This window comes from Gopherus flavomarginatus, chromosome 8, assembly GCF_025201925.1.
Source record: "Gopherus flavomarginatus isolate rGopFla2 chromosome 8, rGopFla2.mat.asm, whole genome shotgun sequence".
Lineage (NCBI taxonomy): Eukaryota > Metazoa > Chordata > Testudines > Testudinidae > Gopherus > Gopherus flavomarginatus.
This window is the reverse complement of record NC_066624.1, coordinates 36,570,599-36,594,552: the sequence shown is the minus strand read 5'-3', so window position 1 is coordinate 36,594,552 and position 23,954 is coordinate 36,570,599. Positions and strand designations below refer to the sequence as shown.

Here is a 23,954-nt window from a genome sequence, read left to right as displayed (position 1 = left end):
TTACTGAGCAATGAAGGCAGCAAAATTGGGTTAAGGAAATTAGTTCCAATTTTATTCAGAAAAAAATAATAAAGTTGATTAGCTTCCCCCAAAAAAGGTTAAAATACATATTGAATTATTTCTGAGATTTTATTTATTCAAATGATTATCACTTGAAAGCAAAGGGCTGGTGACAGATATTGTTCAAAGCTACTTTTAATCTCCCTAAATTCAAGAACAGTACAATTCAATGTGGCACCATGCTTGAAAGTTGTGTGTTCAACTGACTATCAAAATCTTCAGGCTCTGAATTTTATTTTTCCCCCTTTAAATTTATAGCAGGAAATGTATTTCTCCCCCCCCCCCAAAATCTGTTATATTATTCTGCCCTTTTTTATTAATGAAGTTTAACTTTTTGGTCAGGTAAAAGTTGCTGATAAATTTAAGTTTTTTTCATAAGTTTCAATAAATGAGTCTTTACATTTTCATCTCTTCACCTGAAACGTTAAACTTCTTTATAAAGATCATTGCCATCTACTAAAAATTATACTAACTTTGAAGGTTTCAAGAAATATTAGTCGCAAAATCACTTCTTGGTACCTACTGAGATTTAAATTACCTGCAACTAATAACCGCTCTTCAAGAGTTCTACTTCATGGCTTGTAGGTTGAATTCACCAGCATGACATCTATGTTTTATATATGTAAATTCATGACATGGACAGCAATGCTTTAAGAGATTACTACTAGTTCTAATACAAATACACAAAAATAGGCAAGTTCCTCCTACTTGGCTGTTTTATTGCAGTATTAATAGACAAAAAAAAATTCTAAAAGAAAGACTATAATAGTCTGCTTTCAGCAACTAAAGTATAAGAAAATACTGTAGTGTAAATCAAGACAAGCAGTAAGGTTTACAATGTGCTACCTAATATAAAATTACTTTATTACAGAACCTTCAGCTTGTATACTAGTTCAATTATTGTTCTCTCTCGTATCTGGCATTGCCTATATTAAAAGAAAATTTACACTGACAAATTTCCTAAATGTTGAAATCATTCAGTAGAGCACAGCATGATTTCTCTTACAAACTATGGCCCTTCAAATTATAACACTACTATACTGTAATCTTTTCAGAAAAGATTACAGATGTACATCACTAACGTGTAGGTTCCTACTTCATGAGAGAACAATGGGCTCTTTAACAGATCCAATATCACCCAGGCAGCTCCTGACATTATCACCTGTTGGAGTGCGACCAACATGGGGCAGAAAGGGGTTTTATAAAGTGTTGAGAACCAAACTATTTTATAGGAAAAAGTTAATTAAACAGTTTATAGTCTGATAATATGGGGAGCTGTTCGGGAAAAATTAATGTACCAATTACATATCAGGGAAAATAGATATTTTGAAATCTGATTACCATTTCATTAATATCAAAGTACACTCACCTGCTAAAGACTCAGCACACCTGCCCAACTGCTTTGATTAACAATATTTGATAGACGTGTCTGGTTTATTACATCTGTAATCACAGATGTCATTCAGCGTAATAAAGTCACCAGAAAGATGTCATGAGTAGTGAAAAAATGCTCACTCTGCAACATGACAACATCCAGAGAGATCTGAGGACTGTATTATTTAACAATGTTACTCTAAACAAAAGCGCATTATTGTAACTTTCAAGAAACAATCAAGAGAAATGTACAATGGTTTGATTGGGGAGAGGAGGGTGTTCTTTCAGTGTAGTAGCAATTCTACTCTGTCAAGGTTCGAACTATTTGTTATAAAATCTTCAAAGCTGCTTCACAGAATCCTTGGGATTTTCCTCATTTTATTAGGAATGCTGCCAGTTTCCCATACTTAAATTATTCTCTCTCAGATTCATTCACACCTGGGAAAGAACTGGTTTCTGCAGTCCCCTTTCCCAGTTTCTACAGTATAAACAGAAAAATGAAATAGGATTGACCATTTCATTCATTTTCCCCAGAACGGAAATGCCTTATAACACACAGGCTGCTATATCACTACTCTGATCTCACATCCGAAGAAGCATTTGAAATAACACTATTTACAAGCCAAGGAGCACAGCAAGTAGAAAGACTTTTTAGATTCTGTTCTAATCCTGGCACATCTCAAATGGGCTTTGAACATGTAAAACGCTGATGCTCCAATTATTAGACCTTAAAAAGAATAAAAAGTTAAAATTTATGGTTCGTAACACAAGACTACACAGCAAAGGAATCACTGAAGTGATTCAAACAAAAAAACACTGCAGAAGACTTCAGATGAGTGGTTGATTTAATGTCTTCTTGAAAAGCCATTGTACCATAGTTACATCAATAGATATCCTGGCTCCAGGCTGTCATTTAAAATGTATGTTTTTAATTACCACACTTAAAAATTTTAAAAACTCTTTTGCAAAACTATCCTCACATCCTGAGTCTATTCTCACAACAAAATAATATATTTGTTTAATAAACCATATAGAGGTGCTGACTGCATCTAGAGTCAATGACACTGACCTAATCTCAGGCATTACTTTTTCCACAAAAATCTTCATCACTTCTTCTCAATTCTACACGGGAATTCAAGTTTAACATTAGATCTGCATTCTTCTATTCCACAGTACTTTTGACCTCACTAATGCTTCAGCAAATACCACGTTTCATAGTACATGATATTTGTTGACAAGCCCAAACCTTCTCCCATTGAACTCAATGGCAGTTTTGCCCTGCCTCCTGCAACAGCAAGATCCAGCCACAACAGACTTCATATATATAATGACTTAATTTGCAAAGCAATTAGGTGTTACACACACTAAGTGACAAAAGCGAACAAGAGTCAAAATAGAAGGCACTCCCAGTGAAACACTAAAACCATAGTTTCCAGAAGGCCTTATGTCATACTTGAAGCCTGCATGATTACCTAAAGTTCTAGATCCTATATTCTAAGTGTCTCATAGCTCCAAGTGATATTCTGCAGCAGATTTTTTTGTAGTTGACTATGAGCCACAGCTGAATATCAAGGTCTACATGAGACACAATAAGCTCAAGACCGACTGAATTTCGTAACTATGAATCAAGTATTACTTTTGCAGTAAAAAGTAAAACCTGACTCAACTGCATATAGAAGGCCTGATTCAAAATCTGTTGTTAACGCTAAGACTCCCAACAAGTTCAACAGGCTTTGAATCAGATTCTTGAGATATTACAGTAAATTAATAATTTCTTACAATTTTCCCCTAAACCATTAAACTGATAATATGATAAAGCAAGCACTATCTGGCATGTGTTAAGGGTGCATAAAATATGATGAAATAACTTAATGTTAAGCCTAAATTCTACAATATAAACATGAACTTAGGAAAAAACACCACCACATTTGTACTCACCGCAACTTTACTTCCAATTATCTGCATGCAGTGGTCAGCGAAGAATGGTTATAGTGTAAAGAAAAACAAAAAACATAGCGAAGTTATTAGTAGGCTGCAGCATTTCACACAAGTAGTCAAATGTTTAATTATTAGTAAATAATAATTAAATTCTTTTAATACTTCATTTATCAAACTAGCATATTCTGAGGTGGAAAAAATAGCTGAGATTTTTACTCATGTTCAGTTACTAATATTTTATATACTGAAGAGCAGTCTAGTTTGATAGCTTCATATCAAGTATTAAAAGACTGAAAAAAGTGTTAAGATATCAGGCACTAGACATTTTAACAGATGTAGAGAAGAACTAAACTACAAAGTGAATACTCCTTTAATAACATATTAATTTACATTTTACTTCTATTATTATAACAAGTTTTTTTTACTTGAACAGAGCTTTTACTATATTTTAGAGGGAACATTTCTTTAATTAAATTTTCATAAGCTCACTTATGTGTCTTCTAGCTGAAAGTCTCATCTTAGTATTTTCATGAAATCCTCAACATCACATTTTTGTTCAAATATTCAGTATGGATGTTTTCAACATGACAAAAACCCATAATCCAGAATTTGTGTTTTTAGAAGCCATCGTTTTTCATTGTGCCATCATTGCACTTAACAGCAAACATGCACATAGATTAACAGGTATCTGGATTTGCATTTAACACTTCATTCACAAGAAAACCATGCATTTCTGCTTGGTTCATTAACCCCAAATGATTTTGCCCTTAAAACCAAAAGATCCCAACTTTTCTCCTCACCCACTGCAGCATAATAAGCAATTCAGCTCCCTGGGAAAGGACCCTTTGTCCATGCCCACAGACTGAGACCTGAGCGGCCAAGGAGTGTATGGTCCAGACACTCCTTACCACTTTGTTCTGCCCCTTACACGTTACTGAGTTTTGTCGTCTTAGATCTCCCTGAAGTTACCTATACAACTATAGTGTTGAAAAAACTACAGACAGACAGCAAATTGAATTAAAATGACAAACTGTTTACTCAACTTCTCTAGATTTAGTCTTATTGGAAACAAAGCAAGGCAAGATCTTTTCCCTAACCAGGGAGCAACAGTAAATATCTGTAATCCCTTGAATGCAATTACCTCTGATCCCTCAAATCTGGCCATTTTTTCATTGCTGTGCACTGATCCTAGCAATTACAGGCCAGTAAGCCAAACTTGGTTTGAAACGACAGTACAGAACAGAATTATCAAACAAATGTACACAATTGTGTTAGGTGCTGTACCAACGCAACTTTGAGATACTACATTCTTATTGGAGAAGGGCCAGAATAGTTTTAAATACTCGATTACTTTAGGAATCTCAGTGAATAAAGGAATCTGCTTTATGAAACAAGACAACAACCTGGAACTGACCAAAGAAGAAAGGTACATTTTGCCTTAAGGGGATTAGGTAAGTATTTGCATTGTATGAAGTTCCAGGGAGAAATAAGCATTAAGATGGGACATTGTAAATCACAACTTGACTGCATTTGCTGAGTGCTGACCCCAGAGTACAGCTTGTATAAGTGGCCCATTGTCACGGCCATATCAATGAAGAAGGTAGCCATGGCAGAGGAGCAGAAGCATGGCATTGGGTTGTAGCTACAGAAAACACAGCCTCACTTAGAAGTCCCTAAAGCACCAGACAGCCTTATTCTGGCCAAGTTACTACATGAGTCAACCAATGAGAAGCATGTGGGCCAATGCAGGATTCCTTGAGTTTTTGGACAGCTCCAGTAACTATCACAGTTCTCAAGCTGGGTAATCATACTGACTTGGGTCAATTTTCATTGCTGCTACTGGTAGCCCTACAGCAAAGGTTGATTTCATTCTACTGCAAGAAAAGGTCACCTGAACTCCCGTTTTATGAATGCTAAGTCCCCTGAAAAATCATTTTGGCCAAAACTATTCTGATTAATTAAGGTTAGAGGCCCATGTGGGCTCTCTAAAAGGTAGAGTTAGCAAGGTTGTGGGATGTCCATATAATGAACTCGTACAGGTAAGTAGAAGGCCCTAATACAAGATGGACCTTAACAGAACTTAGTGACAAAGTCAACATCTTCAAATTTAACAGGTAGTCCAATATGTGAGTTAAGTGAGAATCTGAGGCAGACAAACCACAGTAGATTTACTTCCATTTTTGAAGTTCAGTATTCCTCATGGACAGTTTTCTATTGTTCAACAGTATGTTCTGCACTTCAAATGAAGAGTCTATTTTTACACCTACTAGCCATCCAGGAGCCAAGCCATGTGATGTGGCACAGGTAGACTGGGGTGAACAGTTTTCCCTGAGTCTTGAACCAACAAGCCTGTTGTCAGTGGCAGCCAAAGAGGTGGTCAAAGCGACAGGTCCAGGAAATATATCTTCCTCAGCCAAGTTGACACCATTGGATGATGTTGACTTAGCTCTTCTTCAGAAATTTGAGATGCAGTGGTGTTGGGAGACAAGCTTCCAGCAGGACTCTTGGCCAACACGGAAACCACCTCCTTGCGAACTGTAGTCAGGATCTTCCCCGAGTTTAACTTGCATCACTCCTTGTTGGATGCCAAAGAGGTCTATCTCTGGGAAACCCCAAATGAAAAACACTGACTGTATAATCTGATTCCTTGGATCCCATTTGTGGGCCTGGCAAAAATGTCAGTTCAGTGTGTTGGCTACCATATTCTGCAGACCTGATAAGCATGCAGTTGTGATGTCTATCGGATGGGCTATGCATCCATTCCTAAGTACTAATGCTTTTATTCCCAAGGATAGGATCTTGCTCCTATCTGGTGGCTTACATCAGTGGTTCTCAACCAGAGGTGTGTGTACCCTGGGAGTACGCCAAGGTCTTCCAGGGGGTACATCAGTTTGTCTAGCTATTTTCTACTTTAACAACAGTATACATAAAAATCACTAGCAATGTCAACTAAACTAAACTAAAACTAAAATTTCATACAGATAGTGATTTGTTTATACTGCTCTATATACTATACACTGAAATCTAAGTACAATATTTATATTCCAATCAATTTAATTTTACATGGTAAAAGTGAGAAAGTAAGCAATTTTTCAGTAATAGACAGTGGAGACAATTAGAATGACTGTCGCTCAAGGGAAGAGACCTTCTGCATGTATGGTAGGATTTAAAACTTAGGTTTCCAGAATAACAAATTAAAAAAAAAAAAATAAACGCCTCTGACAAAGAGACAGATCCTTATCAAGGTGGAAATGGGAGGGAGTGCTGAACCAAACCTATGAAAGACTGAACAAGGCAGGCCCACAAGACACACAAATAAATGTGTGCAGTATGTCAATAGTTAGATGTTGTAAAACAATAAGGAAACAAGGTAATTAAAGTAGCAAGCCTACGACTAGTAGCACTAACTAATGGACACCACAGAGCTCAGTGCCATGCTAAAGGAACTGAGAAGGAAACAGAGCAGCAACATGCTCTCAGAGGGTGTACAGACCACAGGAACAGACCATATGAACACTGCTACCAAAGGTCTCCCAGGTCAGGTGCCCTCCCTCCCCACAAAGTGGTGAACCCATAGGGACAATTATGTAAACAAAAAAAAATCAATTAATTAGCTAATAATTAAAATGCTTAAAAGCTGTATCTTTTGATATTGTGATATCCCGGGGGAGGAGTCTTGTACTCTTCAGGTTTTTAAGTTATTATTACCTTAAGTAGTCAGTGGAACTATTATCTGACCTAACAGGGTAGGAGAAACTTTCTGGCAAAAAAACAAAATCATATAGTTCAGCTATTAATGGATGGATACCAAGAGTAGTAAGGACAATCTAAAGGAGTAAAGACAAAACTAGGAAACTTATACAGCTTAATTAATAATATAGTTTTAAGGCCATTTATGTTTTTTATTAATATATATTTTTAATTAGGCTGCTAGACATTGGCATAAAACACACACACACACACACACACACCTGGAACAGCCCCTACTACAACAAACCATTCAAGAGAGTTTACTGCTAATATGCCTTTTACTTCCAGAAGGGAGCTGCCAGCTGAAGTGTGTAGACTACTGGGTGTAGACCATGGACCATCTCAATTGTGAGATATGAACACATGAAATTGGTGGTCACATGGATCTGCCTGACCTTTGTTGCCTAATTCTTCTATCACCCATCAACTTGACTTGCAGAAGGCTGGCCACTTGGCAAAGCATCTGCAAACTCACAGTAAATCAGCCGAGGTGCCATTCACCCCCTATAAAAAACTTATGCAACAAAGAAAAGAAGCCACTCAAGGCATCAAAACTAAGTTACTCATGGGAATGTCCAGCAAGAGAAAAATATCCACAGAAGCAGTCAATAAGTGGGAAGGAAGCATGTTCAGCAGAGGACAATGACCATTAAGCGAACAAAGCAGACCGATGAAAGTAGTATTTAAGAATAAAAGGACATTGCATTTGAGTTAACTGTTGAATTTGTTTTCTCCTTTTAATCAACTGCTGTAGTTGCAACAGAAAGGTTATCAAACATAGATGCAATTATGAAACAGACAAATCTTAAGGACACTTAACAGGTGGGTCACACCATTAAAATCATTAACTCCTAAGTTTTAGTTATTTTACATACATACATCGTTCATTAGATTTAAGCCAAAAGACAAGTTAGGACCATGAGAATAATAATGTTACCGAGAAAAAGTTACAAACATACATCTACACTTCTGGTTTAATTATAAATTCCATTCATGTTTTAGAACTCAATTGACATGCACTTGAATTACCTATTTTAAAGTCTACATGTGAGCCGGAGTACAATATTTTAAAAGGAAAACATTTTAGACATCAATGGAACATCCATACTGAAGGCTGAACAACATTTTGAAATGAAGATTTCTTTGAAGGTTCTTTTGGAAAAAAAAGAAACACTATACTTAGTATTGTATCTAAAATCAACTCCAAGTTTACACTATACTTCTCCACATTGTATAATATATTGCGATAAGGTTAAAGATTCTTAAAATGCAAACAAAAGCTGTTAGGCATGCAACCTTAGCCATGCTTTATTATTAAATTTCTAAATTATGTCAATTATTGAAAAACAATCTGAACATCTTTAGGGGAAAAAGCCACTTTCAGAAAATATTTTTGAAAAGAGCATTGCTTTAAATATTCCCAGCAGAGACTTTTTTCCAGTCCTTCTGCAACAAGGAACCATGTAATTGGTTTTCCTCTTGCTTAGACTGATCCTACATTTGATTTTTTTAATAATATCAAATGGAGAAAAAGCAGCTTTAAAGCATCCTAATCAAAACTGCCTTAATAAACCCAGAGCTAGTTCACACAAAATATTACAGAATACTTTTCATAATAGTGGAATGTTATTACAACTTATGTATTGGATGATTGCAGTATGTTTAAAGCAACACATGTTTCTAAACTCTGGATTTTTCATTTCTTGAAGAACAAACCTTAAACTTTCATATTTATCCATCTAATAAAGCAAAGACAGATGCGACTTTCTTTCAATATCTCTATTTACACATTACATCAGTCAACTTTCCTCATTCAGTCAAAAGGATAATCACGTAACTTCTTCCAAAAATTCATTTAGTTATATGTAGTTTTGGTGTTGCAAGAAATTATTTGAAGTCAAAACTTCATATAGTAACAGTGTACTGATGAAAATCTATTAAAAAAACTCAGAAGCTCAAGTCACTTACCTCACTTTCAGTTCTATGTTTATCATTAGGAAGATAAACTAACAATCTTATTTTCAAGTTCATTTTAAAAATAAAAACACATGATTATCCATGTATAGCTATCTGTATTTTGCACTCAGACTTAGTTACATAAAATTACTAAACAGATTTCTGCTCTTGGATACCATAGCAAATTTTAAAAAAATGCTGCTACTCTGCTCTGGCAGCGCTGCAATGCGTTGTTTAAGTTGTTTGACATTCAGAAATCAGTTTGCTTAAAGTACAACGTACAGCAAATACAAGAGAGGAATACAGGGCAAAATACATTGGTAATTTATTTTGGAAGTACCTCATATGTCTCATATAAATGTTCAAATAGTTTTGTAACATCTTTTTACACCTCAAGAGGAAATCATTTATCAGTATTAAACGTCTGTAACATAAAAAGCATTATGGTTCTATTTAATAACCTGTGTTATCAAGTAGTATTAATTTTTCCTACAACTGAGAAATATAAATGAGATTTCAACCATTTGAGACTATACTGCATCTCTCCCATCCAAACAAACAGGTTAAGGCAGCAAAGAATCCTGTGGCACCTTATAGACTAACAGATGTTTTGGAGCATGAGCTTTCGTGGGTGAATACCCACTTCCTCAGATGCATGTAATGGAAATATCCAGGGGCAGGTATATATATGTGTGCTAGCAAGCAAGCTAGAGATCCTCCCTGATTGAACTGACCTCGTTATCTCTAGCTTGCTTGCTAGCACACATATATATACCTGCCCCTGGATATTTCCATTACATGCATCTGAGGAAGTGGGTATTCACCCACGAAAGCTCATGCTCCAAAACATCTGTTAGTCTATAAGGTGCCACAGGATTCTTTGCTGCTTTTACAGATCCAGACTAACACGGCTACCCTCTGATACAAGAACAGGTTATCATCCTTCACTGCAATCAACCTTAACTGGACATTGGCAAACTGGAGATGGATAATCCTGTGGCCATTTTACCTGAAAAAAATCTCTCCCTCTAGGGGAGTTACTTGTAAGTAACTGACCACCTAACAAAGTGGGGAATTATGGATCCACTAACACAAGGTGTTTATGAGCACAGCAAGGAGCATGGAAATCATTCAACACTGAAGACTTACAGCTCCATAAGATTCTCCCTAGGAATGGTGGTATTTCATCTAACTACAGAACGTTTCTCACCAGCACCAGAACACCTTGTATTCTCACCAAACCAGCTACAGTACTTAACTAATTTAACAAATTGACCTTGTCCAACATCAATTTTATTACTTTACAAATTTGACAATTCCATGTTTTCATCAAGTCGTACTGATTACCCCAGAGCAGTAGATTTTGAAGTCTGACTAGTTTACAGAGAAGTGAGTATCATGTTTCAGATTAATTAAAATTTAGTGCACCTCAAACAGTTTATCTACAATTGAGAGAATTTTCAAGTGCATTATGCACAATGGATTTCTAAGCACTCTAAGGATAAACTGAGGCAGCAATCAGACTATTTCATCTCAAAAAATATAAAGTATACATGAAGCCAAGCTTATTATTCTGGTCTAGGAAAAGTTAACTTACAGATTTAGCAGTCGCAGAAATATACTGGCCAACCATCTCACGTTTCGTGGTCAAATCCTTATTTCGTAAAGGAGCTTTACGTTCTTCATTTAGGTTCATGTCTTCCTGTAAATGAGCAGACAACATAAAATGACATGATAATATTTATTTCAGTTTTCATTTATCTTCACTAGTACTGATGCTTCTCTACAAATAAAAGCTGCTCCATATTTGAAAATTAACAGTGACTGAGTTAATGTGTACCTACTTGAAATATCTGTGGTAATACCGTTAGTTATTCCTTTACACTGTCCTCTGAACTGTCTCAAATTTAATTTTTATTCTATACCTTTAACTATGTTATGAACTTTCATTTTACAATCTTCCATAATACTCCACAACAATGAGCTTTATGTTCAACACAACCGACAAGGAAGTATGGTTCCGTCAAAAACACAAGAAAGCTAAGATGCTTAAAACTGAATCCAATTCAGATGTTAAGTTGACCACGTGTGTACATTTTGTATTAGTGTCCAAAGCTATGTTTTTTATAAAAAACCTTTTAGTGGCATAAAAACTTGTCACTTTGGACAAAATTGCTTCAGTATTAACAAGAATTTTAGACGTTTGACACATTAACCAAGTTTGTGAATTTTTTCTTACACAGGCCAGTTTCTCACAATAAGGATCAAAAGGAAGCTTCCCGAACCCATATTTAGCCACTAACAGGTGGGATTATCCCTCACTGATTTAAGACTACTACAATCCCACTGATCAAGCCATATTCCCTGATCGATTAATAGAATCTAATCAGAACACTTATGTTTCCCTGACTTGTAGAAGTTCTGATATTGGAAGGTGCTTGTTTACACTAGCTATTTGCTTTCTATGAGTTGGTGCCATTCTCACAACCTGGATGTTAATGAAGTGCTGAACTTGTTTTTCCAGCACAGATGAGCATTTTAACTATGAAACTTTAGAAAAATATATGTAAAAATCTCAATTCCAGCATCCACATTAGCATTCAGTTTATAAAACAGAAAGAATGGAAAGGCCCTACCAAAGATAAAGTATGATTTACACAAATCTTTTGTTAAAAAAATGCCATTTTCCATCCTGAAACCCATTGGCTTAAATCCTCCTCAAAATGCACTGACAGAAACTCCCAAACCCCACACTAATTCTGGCCTTTGCAGAAACAAATTTGACATTTCTGTCCAAATTGAGATTTTTTCCTCTCTTAACGTAGTCCACTATTTCCGTTCTCTGTTGGTGGTACTTATTCTGCCATCCTCCAGCGTTATCAGGTTTATCACCCGAGGGCTTTTTTATTTATTTTTTTACTCCCCCTCCATGGTTTCAATCAACAAACCGAATTCTGGTTAAACATTATTGTTGATGTTTAGTATTTTGGTAGCTACAAGGTGGGTATAATATGGGTACAGTAAAAGCACAGTATCATTGTTAAACTTATTTTCTGGCTTTTGTAATTTTGCCCAGTACATTGTGCGGAGCCAACTGAACTTTACACAACTAAGTTTTTCTTTACATGTACATCTAGGCATCACAAGAATGTACGTAGTTTAGTGTGCATTAAGTAAACAGATCCTGCAATCACAAGTTGTTTCATCTGAAGTTGATTATTGCTGCAATTGTACACAAGAATGGCAGAAATTGTCTGCTATACATTTGGTCCTTCACTCCACACTTTAGAAGACTACATTACCTACTGATGTCTTATTTTCACAGCTGCAGAGCTGCCACAGTTCTCACTGGGCTTAAAATAAATTGCGCATGCAAAGCAACTCTGGATATCAATGGCTAAGTTGAAATAGGCATTTAATCCCTTCATTTACCTCAGTTTACACTTCTTGAATTTCAAAAGCTTTGCTAGTCACTGAGAGATTTTGTCGAAGAGTAAAACTTCACAGACTTGGATGCTTAGTTACTTCAGTGACAACTTCCTTCTGTCTTCACAGGCAGTGCTCTTATCTATAACAACCTGATCCATATTTTATCTAGCTACTCTCAAGCACGGCTCCTCCTTTGCTGAAACAAGTCTCCAAAAAGTCAGTTGCACGTTTGTAAAGATCATTAAGGACTGCTTTTAGGGTGTTCTGTGCAAGATGGTGAATTCTACTATGAATTAAATTACAAAAATCTCTAATTCAACTATCTCATCTAATCTACAGAAAAATGTATTATCACATACAAACACTACAGTCAATCCCTCCACATTTCTCAGCTACTCTGAAAGTAGCAATTTTGACTGTTTTGAGCACGCTAACTCAAAATGAAAAAAAACCTTGAGTACTATTTCTCCACTGGTTTGCACTTTGTGTACTCACTGCACTTGTTCAAACTCCATTTGAAATAGCTGTGAAACAGTGGTATTTCACACACACTTGGACCAGGCACTGCTGATGCAAGGTACAAAACAATGGGAAAAGGTCAGACTGACAGACACATGTCACAGTGCAATTGTCAAGCATAACTCAAGTGACCACCAGTCAATAATACTCTAGTGACAGCTACCGCAAACTTCATTTTATATGCATTAATACTACACCTTATTAATTCCATTGTTCAACAGTGATCTGTACCTCTCATGGGTCATGTTATATGGAGGTCGGCATAATCTCAGGCTCTGACTATAACAGTCATTTGTTACTCTGCCTAAAGATGGTATTCGTGATGAGCAGGTCATGCGCCACACATTCACTGAGGAGGAGAATACCATTCAGGTCTATATTTCCCACCCTCTCTTTGCCTATTGTGCCACTGCAGAGTTGGGCATCCCGTCCAATGCTGGCACTGAAATGAGGATGAATTTGTCTGCCTTAGGGGTGGCTGAGGACTGCATCAAAAGTCCAAAGGTGGCTATGTGACAACAAAAACAAGTGTGGGCAACAGAAGGCCTGTCATAAACAAATAGTTAAGGGTTAATGTCTCTTTTACCTGTAAAGGGTTAAGAAGCTCAGTAAACCTGCCTGACACCTGACCAGAGGACCAATAGGGGACAAGATACTTTCAAATCTTGGTGGAGGGAAGTCTTTTGTTTGTGCTCTTTGTGGTGGTGTTGTTCACTCTTGGGACTAAGAGGGACCAGACGTCCATCCAGGCTCTCCAAATCTTTCTGAATCAGTCTCTCATGTTTCAAACTTTTAAGTAATAAGCCAGGCAAGGCGTCTTAGTCTTATGTTTGTTTTCTCAACTCGTAAATGTTTCTTTTTGCTGCAAGGATTTTACCTCTGTTTGCTGTAACTCTGAACCTAAGGCTAGGGTGGGGTCACTCTGGTCTATAGGAATCTGATTACCCAGTAAAGCACTTTCCATCCTGATTTTACAGAGATAATTTTTACCTTTTCTTTCTTTAATTAAAAGATTTCTTTTTAAGAACCTGATTGATTTTTCCTTGTTTTAAGATCCAAGGGGATTGGATCTGGACTCACCAGGGATTGGTGGGGGAAAGGAGGGGATGGTAAATTTCTCCTTGTTTTAAGATCCAAGGAGTTTGGATCTGTGCTCACCAGGGAATTGGTGAACTCCCTAAAGGCAACCCAGGGACGGGATGAAGTTTTGGGGGAAACAGAGAGTGCCCCAGACACTGGAATTCTGGGTGGTGACAGTGTACCAGAGCTAAGCTAGTAATTAGGCTTAGAAGTGTCTATGCAGGTCCCCACATCTATACCCTAAAGCTCAGAGTGGGGAAAGAAACCTTGACAAGGTCTCTGAGATCCAGGCTTTCGTAGACTAGGATGACGAGAGAAGTTTCTTTCAAGCAACAAAAGCGATATACGGGCCAAGCTCCAAAGCTCCAACCCCCTTATGTTATCAGGATAGCTCCACCCTCCTCAAAGACAATACAGACATTAAACAATGCTGGAAAGAGTACTTGGAGAGCCTACTAAACCACAAATCCATAGTCTCCGAAGACACTATCGAGTTTATTCCACAATGCTCAACACCACCTTGCTGATCCCACATCTTCTGAGGAAGTCCGGCATGCCATCACTGAGACAAAAATCACAAGGCACGAGACTCAGACAGCATCTCAGCTGAGGTTTTTAAAGATGGTGGAAAAATGCTCCAGCACAAACTTTGCCAATTCCCTCGACAAAACCTGGACCCGTGAAGAAATTCCACCTGACTTTAAGCATTCCAACATTGTTACAATATTCAAGAAAGGGGGCATATCTTTATGTGGAAACTACAGAGATACTGCCCTCCTCTCCATCGCAAGGAAAATCCTTGCCTGGCTCCTACTAAACCACCCCCTCCCCCTTGCTAAGGAATTCCTCCCCAAATCACAGTGTGGCTTCAGGCCATCCTGAGGCACAACTGACATGATCTTCATGACATGACAGATTCAGGAGAAGTGCAGAGAGCAACACCAAGAACTGCTCATGACATTCATCAACCGAACGAAAGTCTTTGACTATTAATTGTGATGCCCTTCGGAAGGTGCTGTGTAGATTTAGCTGTTCACAGAAATTCATTTCCATCATCAGACTACTCCACGATTGGATGAATGTCACCATTCTGTGCAACAGCCAAGCCATTCACCATTCACACTGGTGTGAAGCAGGGCTATGTCACTGCTCCAAAACTCTTTTCCATTTATCTTGCCATGATCCTCATTCTCATTCGTGACCACCTTCCTGATCAGGAATCAGGACTGAGTATCATATCGATGGCCAACTCAATCTCTAAACAAAATCTAAGATCATGAAAATTGACATCACTGACCTTCAGGATGCAATTGACTGCATCATTCTCGCACACACAGAGGCCGACCTGCAAAGCACCCCAAATCTTTTTGCAGATGCCTACAACAGCCTGGGGGTGTGTGTGTCTCTCTCTCTCTCTCTCTCAACATTGGGAAAATCAAGGTACCCTATCAGCTTGACAAACTACTCTTTGTACACCACAAATCACTAGCAGCAGAGAACCTCTGGGAAATGTGGACCATTTTCCAGACCTTTGGAGCCACCTCTCCCAAACAGCCAGCATTGACACAGAAATTGAATACAAGTTCTGCTGTGCCAGCACAACCTTCAGAAGGCTACTCAAAACAAGTCTTCAGTGATAACGATCTGCAAACAAGATCTTGGTTTACAAGGCAATTGTCACCCGCACTTTCCTCTATGAGTGAGAGACTTACAGACACTATCAAGCAACTGGAGTAGTTTCAGCAGCGCTACCTCAGGAGGATTCTCAGGATGAGCTGGGAAGACCAACACACTAACATCAGCGTTCTCTCTGCAGCCAACAGCAGCAGCATAGAAGCATAGGTCATGAAACACCAACTCCATTGGGCTGGCCACTGCGTATGTGTTCCTGACATTGGCCTCCTGAAGCAAGTACTCTACTCTCAGTTAAGTCACGGAAGAAGGGCTCACAGAAGTGCTTCAAAGGCTTATAGAAAGCACACCTTAAAAAGGGAGGCATCAACCCAACAAACTGGGAGGACTTAGCACGGAACAGAATGCAGTGGTACCACACCATGCACCAAGCTACAGCTCACTTCAAGGAGAACAGATGTGCTCATGAGACAGAGAAGTGACAAAGGAAGGAAGAAAGGGCACAACACTCCAGCCAACAACTATGTCACTTCTGTGGGAAAATCTGCAGGGGATTAATTGGGCTCCTCAGCCACTTAAAAACCCACCAATGAACCCCCTGGGCAGATATCAGCCTTGCTTCGAGGGACAGTGAAAGACGACGACTTCCCCAGTTATAAACTTGCAGTCTGACAATGCTATTTCATCTGATCATTCAATTTTCAAATTCGTTATTAATTTTATCACCAGCAGATGTACCATACTACCTGTAAGAATAAATTTGCATCTTGATAAATCCTAATAACATCTATATGTTGGTGTATGTTCAAACATTCAATACTGTGATTTAATAAAACCCTACCTATGCTTTGTATGGCTAAATATCCATTTGAGCAAAGAGCAATAGAAACGTCAAGTATTTAATTACAACGATTAATTTATCAATAATGATGCTTTTTTTAAACTTCTTACATATCCAGATTCTTTACTGGCACTTCCGTGCAAAAGCTGAAAGAACAGAGCCAAAACCTATAGTCAAGCTCTACTCCCAATTTTGCCCTTAGGTGCATTTAAGAAGTCAGTACATCACCTAACAAGTACTTAGTGATTGAATAAGTCTTCTGTATTACTGTGATCTCTCTCATAATATAAATCCTCTAATTTTGTAATGAGTTTGCAGAATTCAAGATCAAAACCTAAATACATTTAAAGAATTCAGACTTTGAAAATACTAGGCTCCTAAGTAACAGAATATAGGACTGGAAGGGACTTCCTTGGGTTAAGTCCAGTTCTCTGCTATTGCATATACAACGTGTGTGTCATACACTCCCATGCATAAAGTTATCCAGCTCCATTTAAGAATGGTTGGTTTGCCAGAGTTAAAAACATTCTAATTTCCAGCCTAACTCTATTTGTGGCCAGTTTATATCCATGTGCAAAAAACTGTCCTTTAGATTAAGTAGCTGTTCTCCCTCCCTGGTATTTAACCTCTGATATATTTAGAGAGGGCAGATCTACACTAAAAATTTACAGAGAAGCAGCTTCACCAATGTAGCTATGCTGCTGTAGCACTTCTGGTGAAGATCCTCTAAGCCAACAGGAGAAAGCTCTCCTGTCAACTCAACTCCACTCCCTGAGAGGTGGTAGCTATGCTTGCAGGAGAAGCTCTCCCATCAACATAGTGCTGTCCACAACAGGGCATAGGTCAGTATAACTATGTCACACAGGGGTGTGCACTATTCACACCGCTGAGTGATGTAGCTATACTGAAGTAATTCTGTAGTGTACACCAGGGCTCAGCCTTCATTTTAGTAGGCTTAACAAGCCATGCCGTTGTTGTTTCTTATAAGACGGGCTACTAGGATGATCAGGGAATGGAGAGTCTCTCTCTGCACATGTTCCAGTTTAAATTCATCTGTCTTGAACATAGTGACTAGAGATGTATTGTATATAACATTACAGATATGATATATTCCTGAGGGCATTCTGTGCCAAAAAAATAAAAATTCTGCACCCAATATTTTAAAATTTTGCAAAATTCTGCAAATTTTATTTGTCAAAGAAATGTGGAAGTTTCAGCATGGCATTGGGGAGCACAGGCCACTCACTGGTTGCAGAGGTGGGAGATCACTGTGCAGCTTCCCAGCAAGCAGAGATCCAAGAGATTACTTCTGTTGTCCCCAAAGCTTAGATTAAAAACTAGTCAAAGTATTTACAAAAAAGTAATCTGGTATTGTGACAGAAGAAAATTTTGGACAGTTTCCATTTTATAGACATTTTCATTAGTAAAACCACTTCAAGTTTCTCATGAAACTGGTGTGGAGCAGAAAAGGGTTGTAACAGATGTTGAGAGCACCTACAGCATCTTTATGGACTACTGTTTCAGCTTTATAAAGTTTATCCATACGTTTGAGCCAGCTTTTCAAAGCATGAAAACACTGACTATTATAATGAGATGGGCCAGACAATATGAGCCCATAAAACACTCACGGACCTTTTCATCAGTGTTCGTTATATGTATGCGTTCATCACTGGGTTCCTGGGTAGGTTCTCTGTGAAATCTGGCGTCACGAAAGGTGAGTTACTGCAAAAGTCACAAGGCTGGTGAGGCAGAGATTCAGTCTTCGAGGCTTGAGGGTTTGAAAGACTTTGGAACCTATTAGGAACTCCTAGAAGGATGGATTTGGGGGAGGGAAACACTCTGGTAATCTTAAATATGATTATAAATCCTTTTATTGTTTTGTGGGTTCTCTCTTGCTCTTCAAGTAAATGTACTCTGCTTTTGAAAAGCTGGCACACTCAATTCATACAGTCTTTGGACAGAAAGCAAAGGCAAAGGACTGGACTCTCATTCCTGCTATGATTTACACAGTGAAGTGCAATGGGGTTGCAAGCCTGAACTCCTGATCTAGAGGGAGAGGGATGCCCAAACAGGTGACATCTAGACGAGTGAGAGAGCTTTCCTCAAAACCAAAAGTGGTCAAAAGTGTAGTTACCCTCAAATTGTGACAGGAATGTTTAAAGAGGTTGATTTTATCCCTTAAAATTTACAGTCCAGAGAAGCAAATGGTAGCCAAATTTTAATAACTGTCTCAGTGGCAATTCAGGAATTTGACTCCCGCTATTTTAATTACATGGGGTTCTTTGTCACGTTTCAGGGGATATCACAATTATAAATAAGCAAAAAATAATCAACATGATTAACTGTGACATTTTATTAAAGGAAAAGGAAGAAAGATTAAAGAAACAGTCAACAATGGTTACTTCAGTTACAATCTCTTCAGTAAGTTTCTCTGTGGAAAGCTTTAAACAGAGATCACACCTTTGAGAGTTGGACTGACTCTGGTAGGGGAGCTTTTCCTTACAAAAAAGTCAAAATAAAAGCCTTTCATTCCTCAAATCCCAAATGAATCCTCTTTAAATGTATTTTTGATTGCTAACAAAAGTTTATAGATGTGCAAAAGTGTTTCATTTAAGGATGGGTGAGACCCGTGTGGCTTAGCTGGTCTAATCCAAGAATCATTTATGAACAGGAAAAAATGAGTAATCTTAAATATATTTTATGAAACCAAAGAAAATATTTTAATTCAGTCATTTAAAAGAAACCATTCAAGTACCTGTCTTAAAACTGGCAAATTAGTTATTGAAGAATCTTAACATTTAAGTTAAATCCACAATTTTTCAAATTACTGAGGTTAGCTTATGTCTCCTGTCCAGTACAGTAACTTCTCACTTAATGTTGTAGTTATGTTCCTGAAAAATGTGACTTTAAGCAAACGATGTTAAGTGAATCCAATTTCTCCATAAGAATTAACGTAAATGGGAGGGTTAGGTTCCAGGGAATTTTTCTTCACCAGACAAAAGACAATATATACACTGTGACAAAGTTCCTCCTCTACCTTGGTAGCTCCTGCGCTTACTGGTGGATTTACTCGCCTCAGAGATCTTCCCCTCTGGTGGAACCCACAGTCTGGGTCAACTCCTCCTGTGTCTGATCAGGAGTTGGGTGGTTTGGGGGGAACCCGGGCCTGCCCTCTACTCCGGGTTCCAGCCCAGGGCCCTGTGGATTGCAGCTGACTATAGTGCCTCCTGGAACAGCTACATGATAGCTACAACTCCCTGGGCTACTTCCCCATGGCCTCCTCCAAACACCTTCTTTATCCTCACCACAGGACCTTCCTCCTGGTGTCTGATAATGCTTCTACTACTCAGTCCTCCAGCAGCACACCCTCTCACTCTGAGCTCCTTGCGTCTCTTGCTCCCAGCTCCTCACACACGCACCACAAACTGAAGTGAGCTCCTTTTTAAACCCAGGTGCCCTGATTAGCCTGCCTTAATTTATTCTAGCAGCTTCTTGATGGGCTGCAGGTGTTCTAATCAGCCTGTCTGCCTTAATTGTTTCCAGAAAGTTCCTGATTGTTCTGGAACCTTCCCTGTTCCCTTACACAGGGAAAGGGAACCTATTTAACCTGGGGCTAATATATCTGCCTTCTATCACTCTCCTGTAGCCATCTGGCCTGACCTTTTCACAATACACACGCTGGCACACACACACACTCAAAGTTCTAAACAAAAAATTTAATACTGGTACACAGTGATGATGATTGCGAAGCTTGGTTGAGGTGGAGGAGTCAGAGGGTGGGATATTTCCCTTACTGATAAATGATGAACAAGCAATTGGCTGAGCCCTCAAGGGTTAACTCTCTCATTCTGCAAGGCAAAAGGAATAGAGGGAGATATGCTCATTCCCTTAAGTACATTGCCTTGTTAATTAAATCAGCTTGCTGAGAGAGCAGCTGCTGCAAGCACCCTCCCGTTCTGAGCCATGCTCTATGGAAGATGGGGTAAGGGGGGGGCAGGAGCAGGGGGGTTGGGGGATACCCTAATATTAGCCTCCTTCTTTCTTCCCTCCCCCCAGCACAGCAAGCAGGAGTCTCGGAAAGCAACTCCAAGGCAGAGGGCAGGAGGAGCACATGGCAGTGGGCGGAGGGACATAGCTGAACTGCAGGCAGCTGCTGCACAGGGAACTTAGGGGAGCAGGGAGCTGATAGCAGGCTGCCAGTCCACTCTGGTTCCAAACCCCCACCAGCTAGCTGCAACGGGCTAGTCTTCCTGAAAGCAGTAGACAAAGCAGGTGGCTGCCAAATGACATTAGAAGGGAGCATTACACAACTTTAAACGAGCACGTTCCCTAATTGATCAGCTATGTAACCACAAAACAACGTTAACTGGGACGACTGTAAGTGAGGAGTTACTGTAATACGTAGTCTAAGCCATTCTGTTTAACAGAGGCTTTTACTGTCAAATTGAAGCAGTATTTTAATATCCCATATGATCATTACAAAAAAAAAAATAACCTAATTCTTAATTTTATTACTCCACTGACATTAGTCTTGCCCATCTGGATTCCAGAGAAAAAGTCTTAATACATGTGTGCATTTGGGGACATCAAGGTTAGTTTAATGAATGGGATTTAAAAAAAAAAAAAAAAAAGGCTTACCACAAATGCTTGAAATGTGAAAAAAGCACAAGTTTCTACTTCTGACTACATATTAGGGTTTTTGTTTCAAAACAAAGGTTATAGAAAATATAGAAATTAAATCCAAGATAGCTTTTGTCATGATTTTAGACTACGATTTGAAACTTAAGAGATCTGCATTTAATCTAGTATTTACTCTCACTCGCTGGAGAACAAACATGAAATTTAATAGCATCCATACTTCCTGTAATCAGTCAGTGAATTATTCAAGAATTTCAGTTGGTAACTCCAGATAAGTTATCCTGTATTTAGAGGTAATGGCCACACTGTGATTTCAGCCCACCAAAAACTCAGACTAATTGACTTCACAACACAGTAACTTGAGAATTACAAGAAATCACAACGTCTTGTAGAGTCACAACATTCATAAGAACAGAAATCTGAACTAAAGATATTATTTGTATTACTGTAACATATAGGAGCCCTAGTCATACACCACATAGCATTTGGTGCTGCATAAACCAAAAACAAAGGGGTTTTTTGTGTTGCCATCACAAAGTGTATTTTTATGTACAGTAGCTTGAGAATAAGGGGTATGGAAAAGCTACTAAAATAAGGATCCAAGCTGAGAGCCTGCACTATATGGCCTGGTTGGCTGTAAGACAAATGGGAGGGAAACGAACTTACAAACCCAGCATCAAGCCCCTTCACATACTGCATTCCTGGCTTCCTCATCCTAGGTTATTCTTCCTCCAAGTCTTGGGAATCCCTTCATCCTAGCCTAGGATATGCTTCCCCAGCCATCCAGACACCTTATCTTCCTGCATCTCCTATTCCAAGGCACAGGAAGCCCTGGTCTAACAGACCAAATATGTTCACATAGCTGATTCCTCAAATTCATTTCTCCTTTGTCAGAGTTGCAAGCTCCACAACAAAGGGAAGAAACAGCTATTTACTGTAATTGTTACTCAAAATTCCACTTAGGTGTGTGCGCATGCCCAGCATACTGGAGCCAAAAAATGTTGCTTAACAATACCCATGGGGTGAAGCCTGTGCTTGTGCCTCATGGCCCTAGCCCTTTCCCACCTATGTGAGGCAGCACTGCCCAGACCACCCTCAGTTCCTGTGCATCCAATGCCCAGAAACTAGACTTCAAAACAGAGAGGATGGAGGGTGAATCGTGGAATATGTGTCTGCATCACATCTCAAAGAAGTACAGTTACAAGAAGTAACCATTTGTTTTTTGAGTAGATGCAGCCCTGTATTACACTTAGACGCTGCTTGTGAGTCACCTATTTGACAAAGATTGCCTTCCCTACATTTGCATCTGTCTTGACGCAGTGGTTCTGACAGGTTGGATCACAGAAACCCCCAGGGAACTGCCAACTGATGTGCCAAACTACCTCTATTCCCGTTTTCCCTGCCAGTTCAGGACTCCAGCACCTTGACTTGCTGAGCCAGATACTCCCATGTGCTCCAACAAAGACCCAGGGTCTGAATTACTTGTCTCAGAACTGCAGGTTTACCTGAAAGCAGCTAACAGAAGTGTGCTTGTCTTTAACACCCAGGTGCCCAACTCCCAATGTGGTCTAAACCCAAATAAATGCGTTTTACCCTGTATAAAGTTTATGCAGGGTAAACTCATAAATTGTTCGCCCTCTATAACACTGATAGAGAGATATGCACAGTTGTTTGTTCCCCCAGCTATTAATGCATACTCTGAATTAATTAATAAGTAAAAAGTGATTTTATTAAATACAGAAAGTAGGATTTAAGTGGTTCCAAGTAGTAACAGACAGTACAAAGTAAGTCACCAAGCAAAATAAAATGCGCAAATCCATGTCTAATCAAACTGAATACAGATAAGATCCTCACCAGTTCCAGAATGCTCCCTTTTACAGACTAATCTCCTTTTAGCCTGGGTCCAGCAACCACTCACACCCCCTGTAGTTACTGTCCTTTGTTCCATTTTCTTTCAAGTATCCTGGGGGGTGGAGAGGCTCCCTCTTTAGCCAGCTGAAGACAAAATGGAGAGGTCTTCCAGGGGTTTAAAATAGAGTGGAGACCCCCTCCTCACTCTTATGCAAAGTCCAGCTCCAAGATGAAGTTTAGGAGTCACCTGGGCAATTCACATGGGCATGACTCACAGTTTTTACAGGTAGCATCCATTGTTCTCATGCTACCCTGAACGTCCTCAAGCAGACTTTTTAATGTGGATTGGAGCATTCCAAGATCCATTGTCCTTTAAGTGTTTCTTGATTAGGTACTTAATTCCAACTTTCCTTTCTCCAGAAATTGACCAAATGCTCTACTAAGGTTATTTAGAAATCAAGCAAGTACACAGTTAACATTCATAATTTCTAATACAAAAATGATACATTAATACATTCAGTAGATCATAACCTTTGGGATGTTACATGGTATATGTAGCATGAAACACATTCTAAGCATATTTCCAAAAAGCCTTATGGGAGGTACCATCACAGTGATAATGGCTTAATGGTTCAGAAACTTATGTATCACTGACCAAGTGGCATCCCTGCAAATGTCCAATATTCAGCTGTCACTCAAAAACCCCACTGACGCAGCTTGCGCTCTCGTAGAATGGCTTCACACCCATGGAGCTGAAGCAGTTTTGGATGTAGTCTTGATGCAACAAGTTTTACCCTGATCATCTATGAGGAGACTACCTGTTTCTTTACACGATCTGCATACAACACCAACAGATGAAGTAAAGCTCAAAAGGGTTTAGTCCTGC

General features: G+C 38.8%; 1 protein-coding gene across 8 annotated transcripts in view; it reads right to left on the bottom strand.

Annotated features, from left to right (window-relative positions):
* The window catches only part of DIAPH2 (diaphanous related formin 2), an 879,031-nt gene that overhangs the window by 813,592 nt on the left and 41,485 nt on the right, over positions 1-23,954 (bottom strand). For 7 of the 8 annotated variants that reach the window (XM_050965017.1, XM_050965016.1, XM_050965012.1 and 4 more), the window contains 2 exons: positions 10,676-10,780; positions 3,373-3,393 (listed from right to left, as the gene is read on the bottom strand). In XM_050965017.1, coding sequence (XP_050820974.1) covers positions 3,373-3,393; positions 10,676-10,780 — 126 coding nt within the window. The remainder of the gene's footprint in view (positions 1-3,372; positions 3,394-10,675; positions 10,781-23,954) is intronic. The other variant, XM_050965011.1, reaches the window with a different exon arrangement.